This window comes from Phalacrocorax aristotelis, chromosome Z (genome assembly GCF_949628215.1).
Source record: "Phalacrocorax aristotelis chromosome Z, bGulAri2.1, whole genome shotgun sequence".
Lineage (NCBI taxonomy): Eukaryota > Metazoa > Chordata > Aves > Suliformes > Phalacrocoracidae > Phalacrocorax > Phalacrocorax aristotelis.
The window spans coordinates 65,908,309-65,925,746 of record NC_134311.1 but is presented as its reverse complement, the minus strand read 5'-3'; the positions used below and the strand labels follow the sequence as shown (position 1 = coordinate 65,925,746).

At 41.6% G+C, this 17,438-nt stretch overlaps 1 protein-coding gene across 1 annotated transcript; it reads right to left on the bottom strand.

Annotated features, from left to right (window-relative positions):
* Positions 1 to 396: 396 nt before the first annotated feature.
* Positions 397 to 16,437, bottom strand: CCL28 (C-C motif chemokine ligand 28). Its single transcript, XM_075079159.1, has 3 exons — positions 16,108 to 16,437; positions 4,620 to 4,746; positions 397 to 3,827 (listed from the first exon to the last, which is right to left on the bottom strand). The coding sequence occupies exons 1-3, from the start codon at positions 16,169 to 16,171 to the stop codon at positions 3,674 to 3,676; spliced, it is 345 nt and encodes a 114-aa protein (XP_074935260.1). The 5' UTR covers positions 16,172 to 16,437; the 3' UTR covers positions 397 to 3,673.
* Positions 16,438 to 17,438: the final 1,001 nt, after the last annotated feature.

Below are 17,438 nucleotides of genomic sequence, written 5' to 3'. Positions count from 1 at the left end.
AGTTTTAAGCCACTGCATCAAATTTAGGGCACTGGTTTTCTCTCAATAGACCCAACAGGTTTTTTGCTTCTGTTTAGTAATTCTTAAACAATTATTTCTGTAACTTTATTTTTTTTCTCAAGCCTTCTAGAGAGATAGAGACCGTCCTATTAGGTTACATTAATAACTCTTAAAATAAATTAAACAGCCACATGATTAAAGCTGTTTCTTAAAACTTTTTAAGAGTGAATTCATTAAAATTTTCAAGAATATTAATTACAGGCCTAATTTGAATTTAATTCAGTGGGAGCTACACTTTTAAGCAACTAAAACATCCATTGGGGTTTTCAGACGCAGCCAACTACCTCTTTAGGCGCCTAAACCCATTGAAAAGAGACCTTTAGCCAGCATTTTCATGGAAAACAAAATCATGTGTTGTAATAATCTCTACCACAAAACAAGATGTTGTGATGACTTTACTGAAAAAAAGTATTGATTTTATTTTATTGCCAAGTACGAAGTAGCAAAGGTCAAAAATAATGCTTAGGTACAGAGAGTGCGAGATCACCCAAGTGAAGGCTTGGAAGCTGAAAGGATTTTCTTTTACATATTAGTGTGTCAGGGTTCAGGGGTAAATGAAACCGTACCAGGCAGCAGGTCTTTCAAGTGCTGTTTTGATATTTCGTATACCAATATCAGGGAATAAAGTGTTTTAGAGTGAATGACTAGTAGAAGCTATTTCTAATTCCCTTCCCTAAAGAATGCACATGAGCCCAAAACTGAAACACAGTTGGCAGCTGGGAGAGAACTCTGAAGAACTGTGAGATGTAAAGAAAACTATGAAAATGTGTCTTTTAAACTAGGTCCAGTAAATGCAAATATTTCGATAGTATTTGAGTTGCAGATCTGGCTGGGTTTTAAAATATTTGTGACACTGTAGCAATTCCAGTTATTAAAAGCTATAAAAATGCATTTAGATCACACTATGCTGCTTTTATACAGTATGCATAAGAGGAGGACCAGCAGCAGTGTTATAATTTCAAATACAAAGCAGTAATTGTGGAACAGATAAGAATCTAAGATTTGGGGGCCAGGAAAGCTGACAGTACAAAAAGAGGTCACCACTAGGAAGCAGATACTTCTCCCCAAACAGGAGAAAGAACAGCTGCGCTGCATTCTTACAAGTGGCAGAGAGCAGGTGTGCAAGCCAGGATTGTATGAGCTTCCCAGCAGCCCATGCTTAAACCAACAGGGACTTCCCTTCCCATTACAGACTGGCTATCCAGGAGCTCCCACTCTTGATGGCAGCACTGCAGTGGTCTCATCTAGAGGCACAGTTTCACCTTTTTTTTTATCTGTACTGTCAGCTTGACTTTGCTCCTATCTTTCTCCAGTCTCCCAAAATTTGCTGACTTGCCTTTACCAAGTGGCAATATTTAATGATTCTGTAGATGAAAGTCAGATGGTTCACAGGGCCCTCAGACATGCCTGTGTTACCCTGGGAAGTTAGTTGTGTATTCTAATCCTGTGAAATGCTGAATATCTCTGATATGACAGGTGTGAAAATTAGAGTACAATCCATACTTTGGTCAATACTTAAGGCACACTCTGTACACTCAGAAGGTCACTGGTTGCATTGATGGAAAAGCTATGAGAAGCTCAGATGTCATCATAAACCATTCTAGAAATTTGTTGACTTGAGGGGAAAACGTGAACATAAAATCTGGAATCCAGAGCAGAATATGTGGAAGAAAATAAAAAGACCTGCCAGAAACAGTAAGATACTAATACTGTAGTGTAAAATATTTCAGCAATTTAGTGTTCCTGGTGCTCTGCTGACCTGGGCCCAGGAGGATGGCATTCTGTCTAATACCCATTCGCTATATCTGTGTGGTATCCAGGCAATGCAGCATCAGAATGCAAATGAAATGGTGGAAAATGCGTGCCATTTCAGCTTGCATTAGCCACGGTCACATCCTCTGCCTCCCCAGCATGCTGAACACAGCGTTCAGGAGGAAGAGCTTCTGTGCACATTGAGAGTCGGAGAGAGCAATCCCAGCTCCTGCTCCTGGCAGAAGGCTTCCTGCGTGTCATTTCAGGAGGCAGAGGATGGAGCTATGCCAATGTGCATGGTGTACCCAATATTCTCTAGAAACTGGAAGAAGAGTTAGATGAGTTGCCTCATCCCTCTTAGGAGGCTGTTGGCTCATCAGAGAAGATAATTACGTTTCTTGTTTTCTCTTATCTGTTTTGGAAGGAATAATTTTCTTTCATCACATATACGTCTGTGGGAGTATGCTGCCTATTCTCTAGTGACTTTATCACAGATATTCATCTTTATTTATTTAGGGAACCTATCAGCAGCTGCTTCTGTCTACTGTCATCTGCCATGCTTCCTCCCATGTTTACAGTAAGCAGTTAGGAAATACAATTACAAAACAAATACAAGAGACAACCCTGAGGAACTAATTTAAGTCAAATGCAGCGAAGGAAAACAAACAGTAATTAGTAGGGGAAGAAAGAACAGAATTATGCTGCTATATTAAGTATTTTTGGCTCACTAGGTAAATATTTTAAGTATGCATTCTATGGCAGTTACTCTTTTTAAGACCCCTCTTTTCCCTCATCTGCTGCTTTTCATGTATGCGGCTCGGGGGAAAAGTGCCTCTGACTGAGATGGCTTTGTGTTAATTAGTTTGAAGTTTCCCTACTACATGCTTACACTGAAGGGTCTGTGACTGTGGGTAAGGCAATGCTGGAGGCATTGTGGCCCACAGAGAAGGACATGCCAGTTTGGATCAGCTGTCTTGGCTAAACCACGACACCCAGGAAGGAGGGAGGGAGCTGGGGACTGTGTCACATGAGAGAAGGCAGTGCCATGCAGTGGGAGGGAGGCTATGGAGTGGGTAGCCAGACTGGCATCATCATTAGTCTTCAAAGAAACACTTTGATGGACACTTGTAATCCTCAATGCTGATTACAAGAACTTCAGCAAAGAGGGTAAGAAGGACCCAGCTGAAAGATTTGAATAGGTAATAGAATGAACAAAAGCGATAGACCTGCTCTTCATTGCATACCTTTGCATGCCACACTTAGAGCCCAATTAACAGGCTCGGTTACTAACACTGAAATGATATTTCACAATAATAACAGCTGGGAACACAGAATGTTTGGAACAGGCAAAAGATGCATGGTTTTGGCCAACTTAAACTGAACTAGTATCTGGAAAGGTATCTGTAAAATTATGTAAGGAAAAAAAGAATGATGACTGGAAGAACAGAAACAAAACAGGCAATAGCACAAAGATGACTGCAGACAAGGAAGAATAAGGACCAAGAATGGCACTGGGGAAAAGGAGCAATGAGAAGGAACTGCATGCTGGAACGTTAAAATAGAAATCACATGGGGGGAAGCATGAAAGCAGGATGGGAGAGAGGAGGATTTAAATCCATTGATAGATCTAGGAGGTACAATGAGCACTTGCTACAAGGCATTGTCAGGAACACCTTGTCATTTGGCTGGTAATCTGACCAGCATCATTCTTGTGTACAGGTGATATTTTCTGCCACTGCTTTCTCTAGCACATAGATATTTGGAGAGTCATTGCTGCAGTCATGTGTTGATGGAGTCTGGTATCTTTTTTTGCAGTGTCGTATGCCACGGGTATCTTCATCATGGGACTTGCTTCATCATGTTATTGTTTCTTTTCTTCCTTTTTAATAATTTTGGTTTTCTGCTTTCTAACATGAGGTTTTTTTCTGGGAATCTCGTGCTTATTCTTCTTCATCCATTTTTTAACCTTTGTAATCCGTGGGCTCACACAGAACTTTCTGCCTTCTATGTAGAGACTGCCGGAGCAAAAGTGGTTGTCAGTTTCAAAGAAAAATTGTGAAAACCCCAACTTTTTAAAATTATCATACTTCTCATTCATCTATGAAGACAACAAAGTTAGAATTGGTTAATCTTAAATTATATTTTATACTATGTCTATTCACTTTTGTCTGGTTTCAAATATGTTATTGTTAGGATCTAAGGTTTACATGATTACACTTTTCTTCCAAAATCTGAAAAAAAAAAGCTTTACTACTTCGGTGGGTCTGAAAAGAGTCACAGTGCAAAACACTATGTTCCTATGGCCAATAAATAAATAGACCACTTTGTTATTATTATTGTCTCAATCATCATGCAAATGTCTAAAAATAAAAAATGTCCAGGATTTCTTTGAAATTTATCAATTTAACCCAAACAGTGTGATGTTGTACCAGTCCCCCAAAAAATCAGGAATAGCTTATGTACAAAAGTAAGGCTGATTTAATGAGTTTAGGCAAAGCTTGTAGAGGATCAATAGTTGGAAAAAAACAGAGAAGTCTTAAGATGCATGAGTCATTCTTTAGTTCTGAATATAAAGCAAGTGTCAAAGTTAGTGCAGGCTGAAAAACGATCAACATTATTATTGAAAAGGAGATTCAGTTTTAGCTGTTAGAAGTTTAAATAGCACAAGGAATGACAGTTCCATACACAATCTTGTTTTCCATTGCATTTGTGTTAGCATTCTAATATTCTACTTGTTTAAACGGCACCTAATAAGTTTTAACTTGACAGTACCCCTTTCACAGTGAAAGATCCAAAACATCTCTTACATAACCGCTTCTAGGTGACACAGGCCATCCGCCTTCTGGATTTCAAACCTCTCCACTCTTTGGAGAATTCCTTTGGGAATTTCATCCGAAATTTTCCTGCAACAGTTAAAGGCCCCAGGAAACAAAGCTAAAAAGAGTAATAACAATGTTAGAAACAACATAGGTATGAAGAGGACAAGTCATAGCTTGACTTCATAGAATCACAGAATAGTTGAGATTGGAAGGGTCGCCTGGAGGTCATCTGGTCCACCACTCCTGCTCAGGCAGGGCCACCTGGAGCTGCTTGCCCAGGACCACATCCAGACACTTTCTGAATATCTGCAAGGATGGAGACTTGACAACATACCTGGGCAACCTACTCCAGAAAAAAAAAACCTTTCAGAAAAAAAAAAAAAAAATGTTTTCCTGTGCTCAGATTGAATTTCATGTGTTTTAATTTGTGCCTGTTGCCTCTTGTCCTGTCAGTGGGCACTACTGCAAAAAGCCTGATTCCCTCTCTTTCGTTCCCATCAGGTATGGGAACGATGGTTACAATACTTTGAGGAGAACTCTCTTGAGCCTTCTCTTCTCCAGGCTAAACAGTCCCAGCTCTTTTAGCATTTCCTCATATGCAAGATGCTCCAGTCTCTTCATCATCTTTGTGGCCCTTCACTGGACTCTCTAGAAAGTCCATGTCTCTCTTGTACTGGGGGCCCAGAACTGGACCCAGTACTCCAGATCTGGCCTCACTAGTGCTGAGTAGAGGGGAAGGATGACCTCCCTTGACCCTGTGACCCATACCTCCTGCTCCCAACCCTGGTAAAGTGGTTAGCATAACTAACTCCATTTTATGAGGCAAGAAGCCATTTTACAGCCTTTTGAGGTCTATCTGTAAGGCAGCAAAACCATGTGGTGCATCAGCCACTGCTCCCCACTTTTTATCACCTGCAAACTTGTTGAAGGCATGTTCTGCCCCATCATCCAGGTCATTAATTAAGATGTTGAACAGCGTTGGACCCCATGTTGACTCCTGGGGTACCCCACCAGTGACTTGCTTCCAATTGGACTTTGTGCCACTGATCACAACCCTTCTGGACATGGTCATTCAGCCAGCTTTCAGTCCACCTCACTATTCACTCATCTAACCTGTACTTTGTCAGGTTGTCTATGATGATGTTACAGGAGACAGTATCAAAGGCTTTCCTGAAGTCGAGGGAAAGAACAATCACTGCGCTCCTCTTCGTCACCAAACTAGTCACCTCATTGTAAAAGGCTATCAGGTTGGCCAAGCATGATTTCCCCATCATAAATCCATGCTGACCTCTCCTGATCACCATCTTGACCTTCAGATCTTTGGAAATGCTTTCCAGGGGGATTTTCTCTGTCACCTTCCCAGGGATTGAGGTGAGGTTGACCAGTCTCTAGTTCCCTGGATGTTCTTTCTTGCCCTTCTTGAAGATAGGAGTAATTTTTGCTCTCTTCCAGTCTTCAGGAACCTCTCCCAGTCACCATGACTTTTCAAAGATAATTGAAAATGGCCTCACAATGACATCAGCCAGCATCCTCAGCACTGGTGGGTTGTGCATTCCATCTCTCCCTGAGGCCTTGTGTAGGCTCAGTTTTTTCAAGTGCTCCCTAATTTGGTCATCCTCCACTGCCGATAAGTTTTCCTTGCTCCGGGCCTTCCCTCTAGTCTCAGGGACCTGGTATTCTTGAAGGCCAGTTTGAATTTTAAAGTGTGAGGCAAAGGAGGTGGTGACTACCTCTGCCTTATCCACGTCATTTGTCACCAGTCGCCCTGCCCCATTCAGCAGCAGGTTCACATATTCCCTCGTCTTTCTTTTGCTATTTATATACTTGTGGAATCCTTTCTTGTTGCACATCACATCCCATGCCAGAGTCAATTCTAGCTCAGCCTTGGCTTTCCTAATCCCATTCCTGCATGATCAGGCAGCTACTCTATACTCCACCTGAGTTACCTGCCCCTGCTTCCACCCCTTTGTTCCACACTTTGTTTCTATGTTTAAATTCAGTTAGGAGCTCTGTGCTCATCCATGCAGGCCTTCTGCCAGTTTGCTTCGTTTTCTGATTGTCAGGACAGACCTTTATAGAGCTTGGAGGAGGTCACCCTTAAATATCAGCCAGCTCTCCTCGACTCTTCTTCTCACCAGGGTCATATTCCATGGGATTCTTCCAAGCAGGTCTCAAGAGCTTGTAAATATGCTCTGCTGAAACTCAGGGCTGTGATCTTGCTTTTTGCCCTGCTCCTTTCTCCTAGGATCCTGAATTCCACCATCTCCTGGACACTGCAGCTTACGCTGCCTCTGACTGCTGTGTCCCTGACCAGTTCTTCCTTCAAGTATTTGGTCCAGCTGAGCACTTTTCCATGCTGGTTCCTTGATTACTTGTGCCGGAAGATGTCAATGCACTCCAGAAATATTGAAGATTGCTGGAGCACTGTTGTATTGTCCTTCCAGCAGATATCAGGGTGGTTAAAGTTCCCTGGTTCACAGGAGAACCAGGGCCTGTGAATGTGAGGCTTTTTCGAGCTGTTTGAAAAAAGGCCTCATCTACTTCTTCCTGGTCAGGAGGTCTATAGCAGACACCCACTACAATGTCACCCATGTTGGTCTCCCCACCAGTCATGACCCATAAGCTCTCAGTTGGCTCATCATCCATCCCCAGGCAGAGCTCCATCCATTTATGCCACCTTCTTGCATGAAGGACAACTCCCTCTCCTTGCCTTCCAGCCTGTTCTTACCAACTACTATTTCCTTCTAATACCCTTCCATTGCAGCACACCAGCCACATGAGCTATCCTACCATGTCTCCGTGGTCCCAGTGAAATACTAGCCCTGTACCTGCGGACAGAATTCTGACTTCTCCTGTTTGCTCCCCATGCTGTACATGTTAGTGCAAGGGCATTTCAGAGAGGTGTCAAGGTTTGGTTATCTTTACAGCTTATGGAATGAGATGCCATCCTCTCAGCTTTCCCCCCAAGACAGATGGGTATTTTTGTTGTTTAAAGAACGGTTTCCTCCACCTCTCCTTGTGCACACATACAGTCTTATTACAGTAAAATAAAAATTTAAAAAAGGGATTTCAGTGTTTTATTTGTGGAAGAAGATCACCAACATTCATGACACAAGAAGTGTCAGGAGTATAATTTAAAACCTCTGCCATGTGAGGTTGAATCAGTCCCATTAGCTTTTGTTCTTTGAAAGTATTAATGCTGTTGCTGGGTTTTGTGTTTTCTTTTGCCCCAAGGGCTCCCACGACTGAACGTGTATCTGTGAGGGAATGATCTCCTGCAGACTTTTTCCTGCTTACTAATATACCATCTTGAAAATAAAAAGTCACTGAACCTTAAAAAGCAGATCATAACTCAAGATTTTTTTGATGACAAATACTAACATTTTGGTTTTTTATTTTCTTCTGCTGTAGCACAGAAATAGATCTTCTAAAAGGGATTGCCCTCCACCAGCTGAAAGACAAACAAATCTATGTGGCTCAGGAGTTCATCTAGGAAGTGAGGGTCTCAGGGTCAAACACATGCCTCAGAGTGAGCACGACAAGGACTCCTGTGTCCCAGTCCATGAACTAATCTGGGAGAAGTGGGTAGAGAGTCATCTTCTTATTTGGTTTGATTAATTTATTTTTCCAAGCCTCTAAATCACACTGTTCCTTAAATAATCATTTAGCCTTGGAGTGCAAGAGTCATAGAGCAAGAAAAAAAGAAGCAGGAAAATGAATTTCTGTTCCTGTAAGCAGGAGATGAGAAGTCTGTTTAAAAACTTCCCTGTAAGCAAGAAGGTTGTGTGCTCTGTCCTTAAAAAAGTGTTCTCTGAGAGCTGGGGTAACAGGTGCCAGCAAAACTGTAGCAGTGAGCTCAAGCAGCTAGCAAAGTAGCAGGTGTTGCTGAAGGCCAGTCACCACTACCCACTGTAGCAAGAGGCTTTTGTACGGGTGGGGTTGATGACAGAGCCCTGGGATTTCACAGTCAGAAGGGAGGGTGAAAGAAAGGAGCTTCCCTAGCAGTTGCCTTCTCAGCAACCCTGAGAGGAGCACTACAAATAATCATATGGTGCAGAAGGATTAATTAAGTATTGAATGTTACCTGTATTATTTCCCTGTTGTCCTTTGCTTTCCTCTCTTCAACAGCATACTGCTTGTGAAGCCAATTAACTGATGTTTGCAAATGGGAATTTGGCTCATTGAGTACCACTAAGCTTAGTTTTTTCTGAGGGCTCAAGACAAAGTGGGTGACACCTAAGTGTGAATTTCTGTTGTTGCCAGTTAGCTCCTGGCAGAAGGATTATGTGGGTCAAAAACTCAAGGAAGGGTAGTTATACCTTGAGGTCTACCTGAGGTTGTCAGCTGTGCTTTTTGGAGAGGTCTGGTCTTGTGTTTCTTTAGGGTCTAGTAAACTAAAATACTTGGCAAGGCCAGCACTGCCAGCCTCCCACGGAATGACTGGATATTACAGAAGGTCTTGGGGTGAGCCAGCTGCCTCCTGAACTATTCCTCACCTGGTTTCTCTGGTGTCTGGCTGCCTTCTCCTGCCCTCATCCCACTTCACATACTCAGAAACATCACTTGCTTTGATCTTTAGATCTGAACCATCTGTACTGAACTTTATAGTGCAATCTAGCGCACTATATAGCACTATGTTATTCATCTGTACAGTTTACAACTGAAAATTAAGAAATTAATATTGATGTGCTTTTATAGCTTTATAAGGAAATGTATACACAAACTTATATAAGGAAAATAAAGCAAAATTCTTGATGCATCCAGGTGGGCTTATGAGTGTCTCACTGGCCGCTTATGACAGACTACCCTTTTGCAAGGAACTTAGCCAACAAGAACTGCATCTTTTAGAAACTTGTTTAGAATTGCACCTTTAGATACCACTTATATAACTAGAGTAGCAGTTTTAGAGTGAATTCAATTACCTGACCCTCTGTCAATCTTTGAATTGGAGCATTAAGCGACTGACATCTAATTCATGCAGCTATACAGAAAGCTGTGCCTCTCAAAATCAGAACATGCAACACAATGCATGTGAAACTGGTGAATACACCAACAGAAAGCAGACTGAAATTTTGTATATAATGTGAATGAGGTGGTGCTTGTGCTCTTGCTAAAGAGGCAAAAGCATTTCTTATGGGGATTGACAGCCTGCTAGTAACTTTTTATTTGAGATGTGTGCCTGGGGAGGCTGTCTTGGTTTCATGGGTTTGTACGGATGTTTGCCTTGAGGAGTTCTGATCTGCACTGGTGTTTTGATGAAAAAGAAGCTGTTGCTTTTAAATATTAGTTGTTGTTGTTGTTCTGTGCAGGAAAGTACAGCTACAATATGGAAAATAGAAATTAATTACCTTTGAATCACAGATGAATACATGGCATTAGCGTCTTTTCCTCAGACAACATGAAAGTGTCATCAGCAACCTTGTGTTGACGGAAGCACTTGTGATAACTGGTACCTTTTTACATGGGAGTCAGTTTTAAAAGTGATTTTTTTCCCCCTGAGTGTGAAGAACGATCAGGGCAGTCAGCCAAGGAATTTCTGTATTTCCCCAGAACCCCAGGAGAGGGAGTGCTGCTCGCCTGGAGCACTGAGCCATCCTGCAGCTCAGTTGCCCAGTCCGTTATTACGGTAACTGCGCTCTAATATCACAAGTGGGAAGGAATCAGGAGGTAATAAGCAAAGCTAATGATTTCAGACCAAGCCAATGGCATAAATATTTTGTGGTTTCAGCAACTGGATCAGGCTTATTAGTAATCATTGTTCTAAACAGTGGTTAAAAGGAAAGAACTGTAGTGTTCCACAATTGGCATGCCCTTTTGTGTGTTGGCATGGCCTTTTGTGCACCACTTACCAGTCAAAAAGATTTTCTGAGTGCTGCCCATTTCATTTGTCTCTATGGCTCAATGGCATAATCAGAAATCCACAGCTGCCTACCCAAAAATTATTTAGACCTGTTGTTTGACACTGAGCCTCTTTAACCAAAAAGCTAAAAGAGCTGCTGAAAGGCCCGACAAGCTTAGTGATGGATCTTGAGGCAGATCCACTCAGAGATTGCTCTGTCATTATTTCAGCAGGCAGTGTTATCTGCTTTGGTATTTATACCCTGGAAACTCTCACCAGGGAAAGATATATTGCTTTTTAAAGGTTTTGTTTTGTATTTTTGGGTGGCATCTATGTACTTCAATCTTGCAGGAAAGTCCAGTGGAGCAAGTAAAGCACCCTTGCAGAAGGCAAGCAAGATATTAACTGGAAAAATACCTTCACTCACTGCACCTTCTCTCTCAAGGATGCCTAAAAAGGATCTCCTTTTCAGATGCATGTGGATGTGGAATACAATAGTGCCGATCTTTTCGTTTTACTGGATTTATTTAACATGTTATGTATAGCTTTATCAATTTTAAGAGAAGTGGAGAGAAAAGAAAGCTTTGCCTTTCTACTGAGAATAACTTTTTTAGCACATTTGGAAAAAAAGCCCACTTGATTTTTTCTTAAAAAAACAAAAAGGAAAAAGTAAAAGAAAATCCCTGAATATCTGAATTATTTTGAAACAGTGCTTGTTGTTCAAGGAATGTAGCACAAGAACTTAATTTAAACTTCCCACAGTGGTTTGTTCCTTGGAAGCCTGTCAAATCTTCATGGCACAGTAGTTAGTCACTTTCTTAGGGCTGAAAGGATCAAAAGCAGTTGGCAACTAGACGTTACTGTTTTCACCTGCATTGAGCTAGACCTGTTAGAAGGTCTTTTAGAAAATGTTGCTCCTAAATGGAAAAATCCCCAAAGACTGCGGGACTCAATGAGTTTGAATTGTGATTGCAGTCGAGTGCTTAGAGAATGAAGCGCAGCGAAAACAACGGCTCTGATGGAACAAGCCTTCCATGAGTACTGTTCATTATATCTGTCTTTACACTTCTGTTGCTCAGTATCAAGTCTCTTTGACTGCCAAAAGTGTCTTTTTCCATTTCTTATCTGCTACCTGGCCAAACTCAATCCACAGAAGATTTCTCATCCTTTCTGTTTTGATTTTTTCATCACCATTCTCAAACTTGAGAGCCACATATTAAACAGCTGAGGAAGGCTGTGTCATCTGGGGTTCAGGCAAAAAATATTAAAACCAATTATTGCTGCCTGCTCAGTTTCTGGGCAACAAAGAACATTTCCCTCCTTCAGTTTCAAGCTGATAGTCTTAGATTTGCCTACCCATTTAGGGAAACCGTAGTGCCTGATGAAGAGCCCTGCTATGACATACAGTGGGAGTAGGAGGTGTCTGTTTTGCTGCTCTCTGGGTACAGTGTTTAGGCAGGTAGGACTGGTTTAATATCTCAATATGGGTGGGACAGACCACTGGCAAGAAGAAACACAGCAATCGTTGGTTCAGCCAGGCTTTTCTGTAGAAAATTTAACATGGCAGGGCAGATGTTTGCCTCATGAAGGGGGATCAGATGGAGAAAAAAAGAGGAGATGAAGCCACATGGAAATAGATGATGAGTGATGGAGCCATTGCATTCCCTGCCCCTGTGCTTGCTCTTAACTATGCTTGGTTTCATTTTGGCCTCTTTTAACTAAACACATTAGGAAGAGCTGGGCTTTAGGTGAGGACAGTGGGAAAGGCGTTTTTGGTCCCTGTCTCCATTTTTCTGTGCTGCAGACCCAACCCAGCTGCCTCATGCAGGCTTTGTACAGCTCTTTTCCTGAAAGTTTCACTCCAGCAGTTAGTGTTTTGACCAACCGTTTGGTGGTCCCTCCTGAATCCTGCTGGCAACACAGAGGAGCCTGTCAGTGCTGCTGGCAGAGCACTTAGTTGACCTTCGCGAACTGGATGTGACCCACAGACTGCTGAGTGAAAGGTCATGCTGTAGACATTCTTCTATGTAATAAAAAACCGAGAAAGATAGTTTTGCACTTAGGCAAACTAAGGGAGCCCAGCAAAGGTGCATATAGTTATTAAGCGGAATATGTTCCCCCAACATACTGTGTGGTCTGAGGGACAGCGTCTTTTGCATGGTAAAGATCCATAAACCTGAGGCACTTCCTTTGTCTACACTGAAATGTGAGACCTGCTGCTAATGTGCCTCAAGTTCACCATGAACTGACATGGCTCTGCACCAATTGCACAACTTTGGCACACCTGGGGCTATTAGCAGCAAGCATTAGTGTTTCCTAATGGAATTCTTTTGTGGTTACAAAGTAGGCTTTGTACATCTGGGGAAAAAGAAATTGCATTGATTAATCAGGTTAATGCCTTTCTTAGTCAGAACATGTTATGTACTGATACCTCTCGTCTCAATACAGCCATTTCCATAGACAAGCTTCAGCTCTTAATCCAGTGTTGCTGGCTTATGAACATAGAATCCAGGCCCTGTCCTTGGAAGGAAATTTACTATCACATCACCTACACCTTCTATTAACTATTGTAAGGCAGCTCATTTAGTACTCATTTGCTTATGAAGCTGCCAGAAAATGTTCCCGTCATCTAAAACAAACTTAAGGCTGTTTTAAGAGTTCAGTGCCTCAGAACAGGTCTTTTCTGTTTAACCTAAAGCAATTCAGTAACTATTTCATCGTGCAGAAGGCTCTGATCTTGCTTGGCGGGTGAAAAAAACAGGGTGCTAGAATACTTGGCAAATGTGGCATAGCTGTACTCTGTAAAAAAAAAAGGAGGTTGCTTAACAGCTGGAGATGAGAAGGGAACTCAAATGCTGAAAAATGCCCTAATACATCCTACTATTTTGATTGCATGATAATACACACAGTTAAAGCACAATTCTGTGAAAGAGACAAACAAAACATGCAAGGGATTCTAAGCTATACCTGTTGAAGTGATGGAAATAACCATAAATAAAGTATAAATCATAATATATAAATATTTAAATCATACTATCCAATTTTGTGGCCAAGAATAAATACAAATGAAGTTATGCCGTGATGCTTTTCCTCTTCTGCTATGAATACTGCTGTTAGGATGGACATTTTCAAGGCTCAAAGGCCAACTGGAGACGGACAAATAAGTATGTCATATAGGTCATAATTTTCAAATGGTCTTTGTCCATCAAATCACTCTCAGTTTGCAAGATGTCCCCACACAACATCCTTGATGCTCTGGACTACAGAGCATCAAGGAAATTTGGCTGGAAATTGGCAAAACAGTGTGTAATATTAATGTGGTCAAACAAACACTAGTATCCACTGCACCACCAGAAGGTGAAATTTCTGCTCTTCCTAGCAAAAACAAACCAGATAAAGTTTCACACATTAAGATGCAAAAAGAAGCTGTAATGTGAACATACATCTATTTTTTTCTATAAAGCAACTCAGTTTGATTAGAGGGAATCCATGTCCCACACTGCACAGATCACCTTCTCTCTGACCAGATGGGCATTACTGGAATAACTTGACCAGGATAACTCCAGCTAACTCCTTTGGGAAGACCTGGAAGACCTGGTCTTATTTAGTTGTTATTCCTACATTTTATCATTTAACACTTGTTATGAATGCTTTTACTCTATAGGAATTACCAATTTCTCTCTCCATATCATCAAGATGAAATACATGTAGGAACTTCCAAAAGAGAACTTCTGTTTTCTCAAATCAAAATTCAGACCAACCACCTTTGAAATAGAATAATAGAATCATAGAATCACAGAATCATTAAGGTTGGAAAAGACCTCTAGGATCATCAAGTCCAACCGTGAACCCAACAATACCACGTCTCCTAAACCATGCCCTGAAGTGCCACGTCTACATGTCTTTTAAATATCTCCAGGGATGGTGACTCCACCACCTCTCCCTTGTCCAACCTGCCGCGTACTCTGTCAAGCAGTGCTGGCCACTTCCCTGCAGGTATGACAGCATCTGGCACTCTGTAAATCCTTGGCACTGAGATCGAATGATGGAAGACTACCAGGGTTTTTTTAAAGTAAAATTGCAAAATCTTCCTTTGAATTATATAATAGAAAAAAAAATCCAAAACATCCCTGTCACACATTACAAAATAATCTTGATCTCCTCATTTTCTGGCACTGCCTGGTGGGGCCTCATTCCTGCCTGCAGCTGGGTGTAGTTTTGGCCAACAGCTGGCTTTCCTGGCCTCTGTCAACAGCTACCAATTGACATCCACAGGCAAAGAAAACTTCTGCAAGTTTGCATATACCAGCCCAAATCTTACTTGTATATCTGTACCATGACCGTGAAATAAATGGATGCATAATGTCCAGCCTAAGAAGCCTTACCCTAGTTAGGGTTAACCCCAAATATAGTTCAGATCAGGGTAGGGTGTGCCTGTACCCAGATAGCCACTTTCAGTTCTGCCCACTTGAATATTGTTGCTAAGTATGGAGCATGTTTACATGAAGAAAGTTAGGTGGTAAAGGTATTTCCCCTGTGCCAGAAGGTTCAGTATAAAAGAACATGTTCTAAGAGAACCTTTACTTTGACCTGTGCATGTACGTGCCAGTCCTATTGTGCAAGATCTTGCTGACTGGCCAGATCATAAATCTACTAGAAGAGCACTTGCAGAGCCTTCCCATGCCAGCAGGTGCAGTGGCCATTTTAACAGGATAAAATTTTAAGGCAGATTTTGTCCACATGTTGTCTAAATCCTCAAGGAACTCCACAATTCCTACTCCTACTGAAGCCAGTGGAGCTTGAGAAAGGCACACCTTAAAGGCTGAAGTCCTCCAGAATTTATCTATCTCCTCTGTTAACACATCTTATTTTACAATAGAAAATTACAAAATAAAACTAAGAATTCAAGCACAGCACTGGCTAATCTCTTTTGAAGATTTTTTAATTTCGCTGGAAATGCAAGAAGACAAAAGCAAGTGATATTAGATCTCCCAAATCCTTGAGACATGCTGCACTTGGGAGCAAAACTTCATCCAAAACTGTTTTTCTGCAGAGAGAAATCACTTATGTGAAGTTTGTCATAAAAAAGTTTTTTAAATCTTTGCCATACAGCGCAATCTAACTTTAAAAGAAAAAGACTAAACATATTCCCTCTTGAGAAGCTTGAAAAGGAGGAAATTACACCTGAACTAGATAAACTCCTTCAAACAAATAGTGAAATTTTATTATGTGTGCAATCAGGAAATCACTGCTCTAAAGGTCTTACACCTTCAGCAGTTAAAATATCTTGAAAATGTTTGCTGTGACAAGTAACCCACATGGCTTTTCCTTGCTTAAGCCATTTTACAGAATCATTAAGTGCCCACTTCTGTTGTGAAAACATAGGAGAAATGCTCAGGTGAAGCCCTGACTCCACTGAAACAAAGGCCATTTTTTCTGTGCAGTTTAAGACAGCCAGGTTTCACTTTATACATCTTCCCGTGTGTAGCACAGACCTTCAAGCTGTCACCTGTAGTCTTGTACAGAGCTGCAAAGGCTCAAGGAGACACAATTCCAGGTAGACACACTTCAGGTCTTTTTTTTGTTTACTTTTAGAAGATTAAAGTATAGAAATAGATGAAGTACTATTTTACTTACTCTCAGATGTCTGACTAACTGCGACTGCTAGAACAGCCAAAACAGTGACGAAGTTCACATCCATTCCTCCTGGGAGCTGCGGGAGCACAGCCACAGAGCGGGCAGTGAGCTGCAGGAACTAACACCTGCTGTACCTCCCGGCTGCCGGGGATGAACGTGACTCAAAGCCCCACCCTGAGCAGCAGCTCGACGTCGGCTCTGTCCTGCGTGGCGCTATGGACTTCAGCAGGTTTCCTCTTCTCACCTGTAGATGCATGGTTAAATGTTTTGCTGTTTTTCACATGTATCCCAAGATCGTACTGCCCTATGGCTGGATCCTTCCAGCCCTCCTCATTGATGAGGATCTTCAACAATAGAAATGCTGAGGGTATAAATACTTCAGAAACAAATATTTGCAGGATTAAGACAGAAGGAAAAAAAGCCTCTCCTATTAGGTATCATCTCTGTGAATGCTGAACATGCAATGTCGTGGGCCAAACCTGCCGTAGTATAAACAGGCACAACCTCAAGAAGTGTAGCCTTGCACTAGCTTTGCATTTGACCTATGCATTTTCAGCCTGTAAAGACCTTCAGCAAGGGCCATGTTATTTAGCCATCTTACTCCCTTACTCCCTTTTTGTCCACTGGTAATGCAGCAGCTCTGTTGTTGATGAAGGAGGCTCTGCAATGTTTTTGGTGAAAGCTGGAGAGAAACTGCAGCTGGTGTAGCCCCCTCCATTTTTTTCCTGATTCTTGTTTCTGCAGGCCATTTCAATCATTTCCTGTGATATCAGAGGAACACTCAATCTGAACAAACATGTAGTTTTCAGTGGGGAAAAAAATTAAGAGATGTGTATTTGGAGGCTGATAATTTCTGTAATGCTTCTATGAATGGCATCAGAAAAACCTTTTCCTGACTCATGGAGGCAATGTAGAAAACTCTCTCTGGGCAAAATAACTCTCCAAATTTCCTGCTACACCTGACATACATTACTGGTTCAAATCTTCTAATACCCAAAAAGATTACTGTGTGGTCTCTGTCTGAATTGAACGCTATGACTGTATGGGTAGCAAGCAGTTGCCATATTTTGCTGTATTCCACTACTGCCACTGCAGTGCAGGCTGTCTGCTCTGATCTTTTCCAGGGCTGAACTAGAAAAATCAGTCTGTAAAGTCCCGAGGCTGTTTCAACCAAGCTCACCTTTGTTCTGGGTCATCACAGCGATTCTCACCATTTCTAGATTTCCAGTACACAAGGTAGAAGAAATTGCTAACCTCAGGGACTTTAACCTACGCTTACACTGTCCCAACACCAGGTTTGCATTTCCATCTAATAATAAATTAATATAGTG

Coding starts and splice junctions, on each gene's coding strand:
- CCL28 (XM_075079159.1), bottom strand. CDS start 16,171: ATGGATGTGAACTTCGTCACTGTTTTGGCTGTTCTAGCAGTCGCAGTT. Junction 4,747..16,107: donor AGTTAGTCAGACATCTGAGA/GTAAGTAAAATA, acceptor TACTCTTTTTAG/CTTTGTTTCCTGGGGCCTTT. Junction 3,828..4,619: donor TGTCACCTAGAAGCGGTTAT/GTAAGAGATGTT, acceptor TTGCTCCGGCAG/TCTCTACATAGAAGGCAGAA.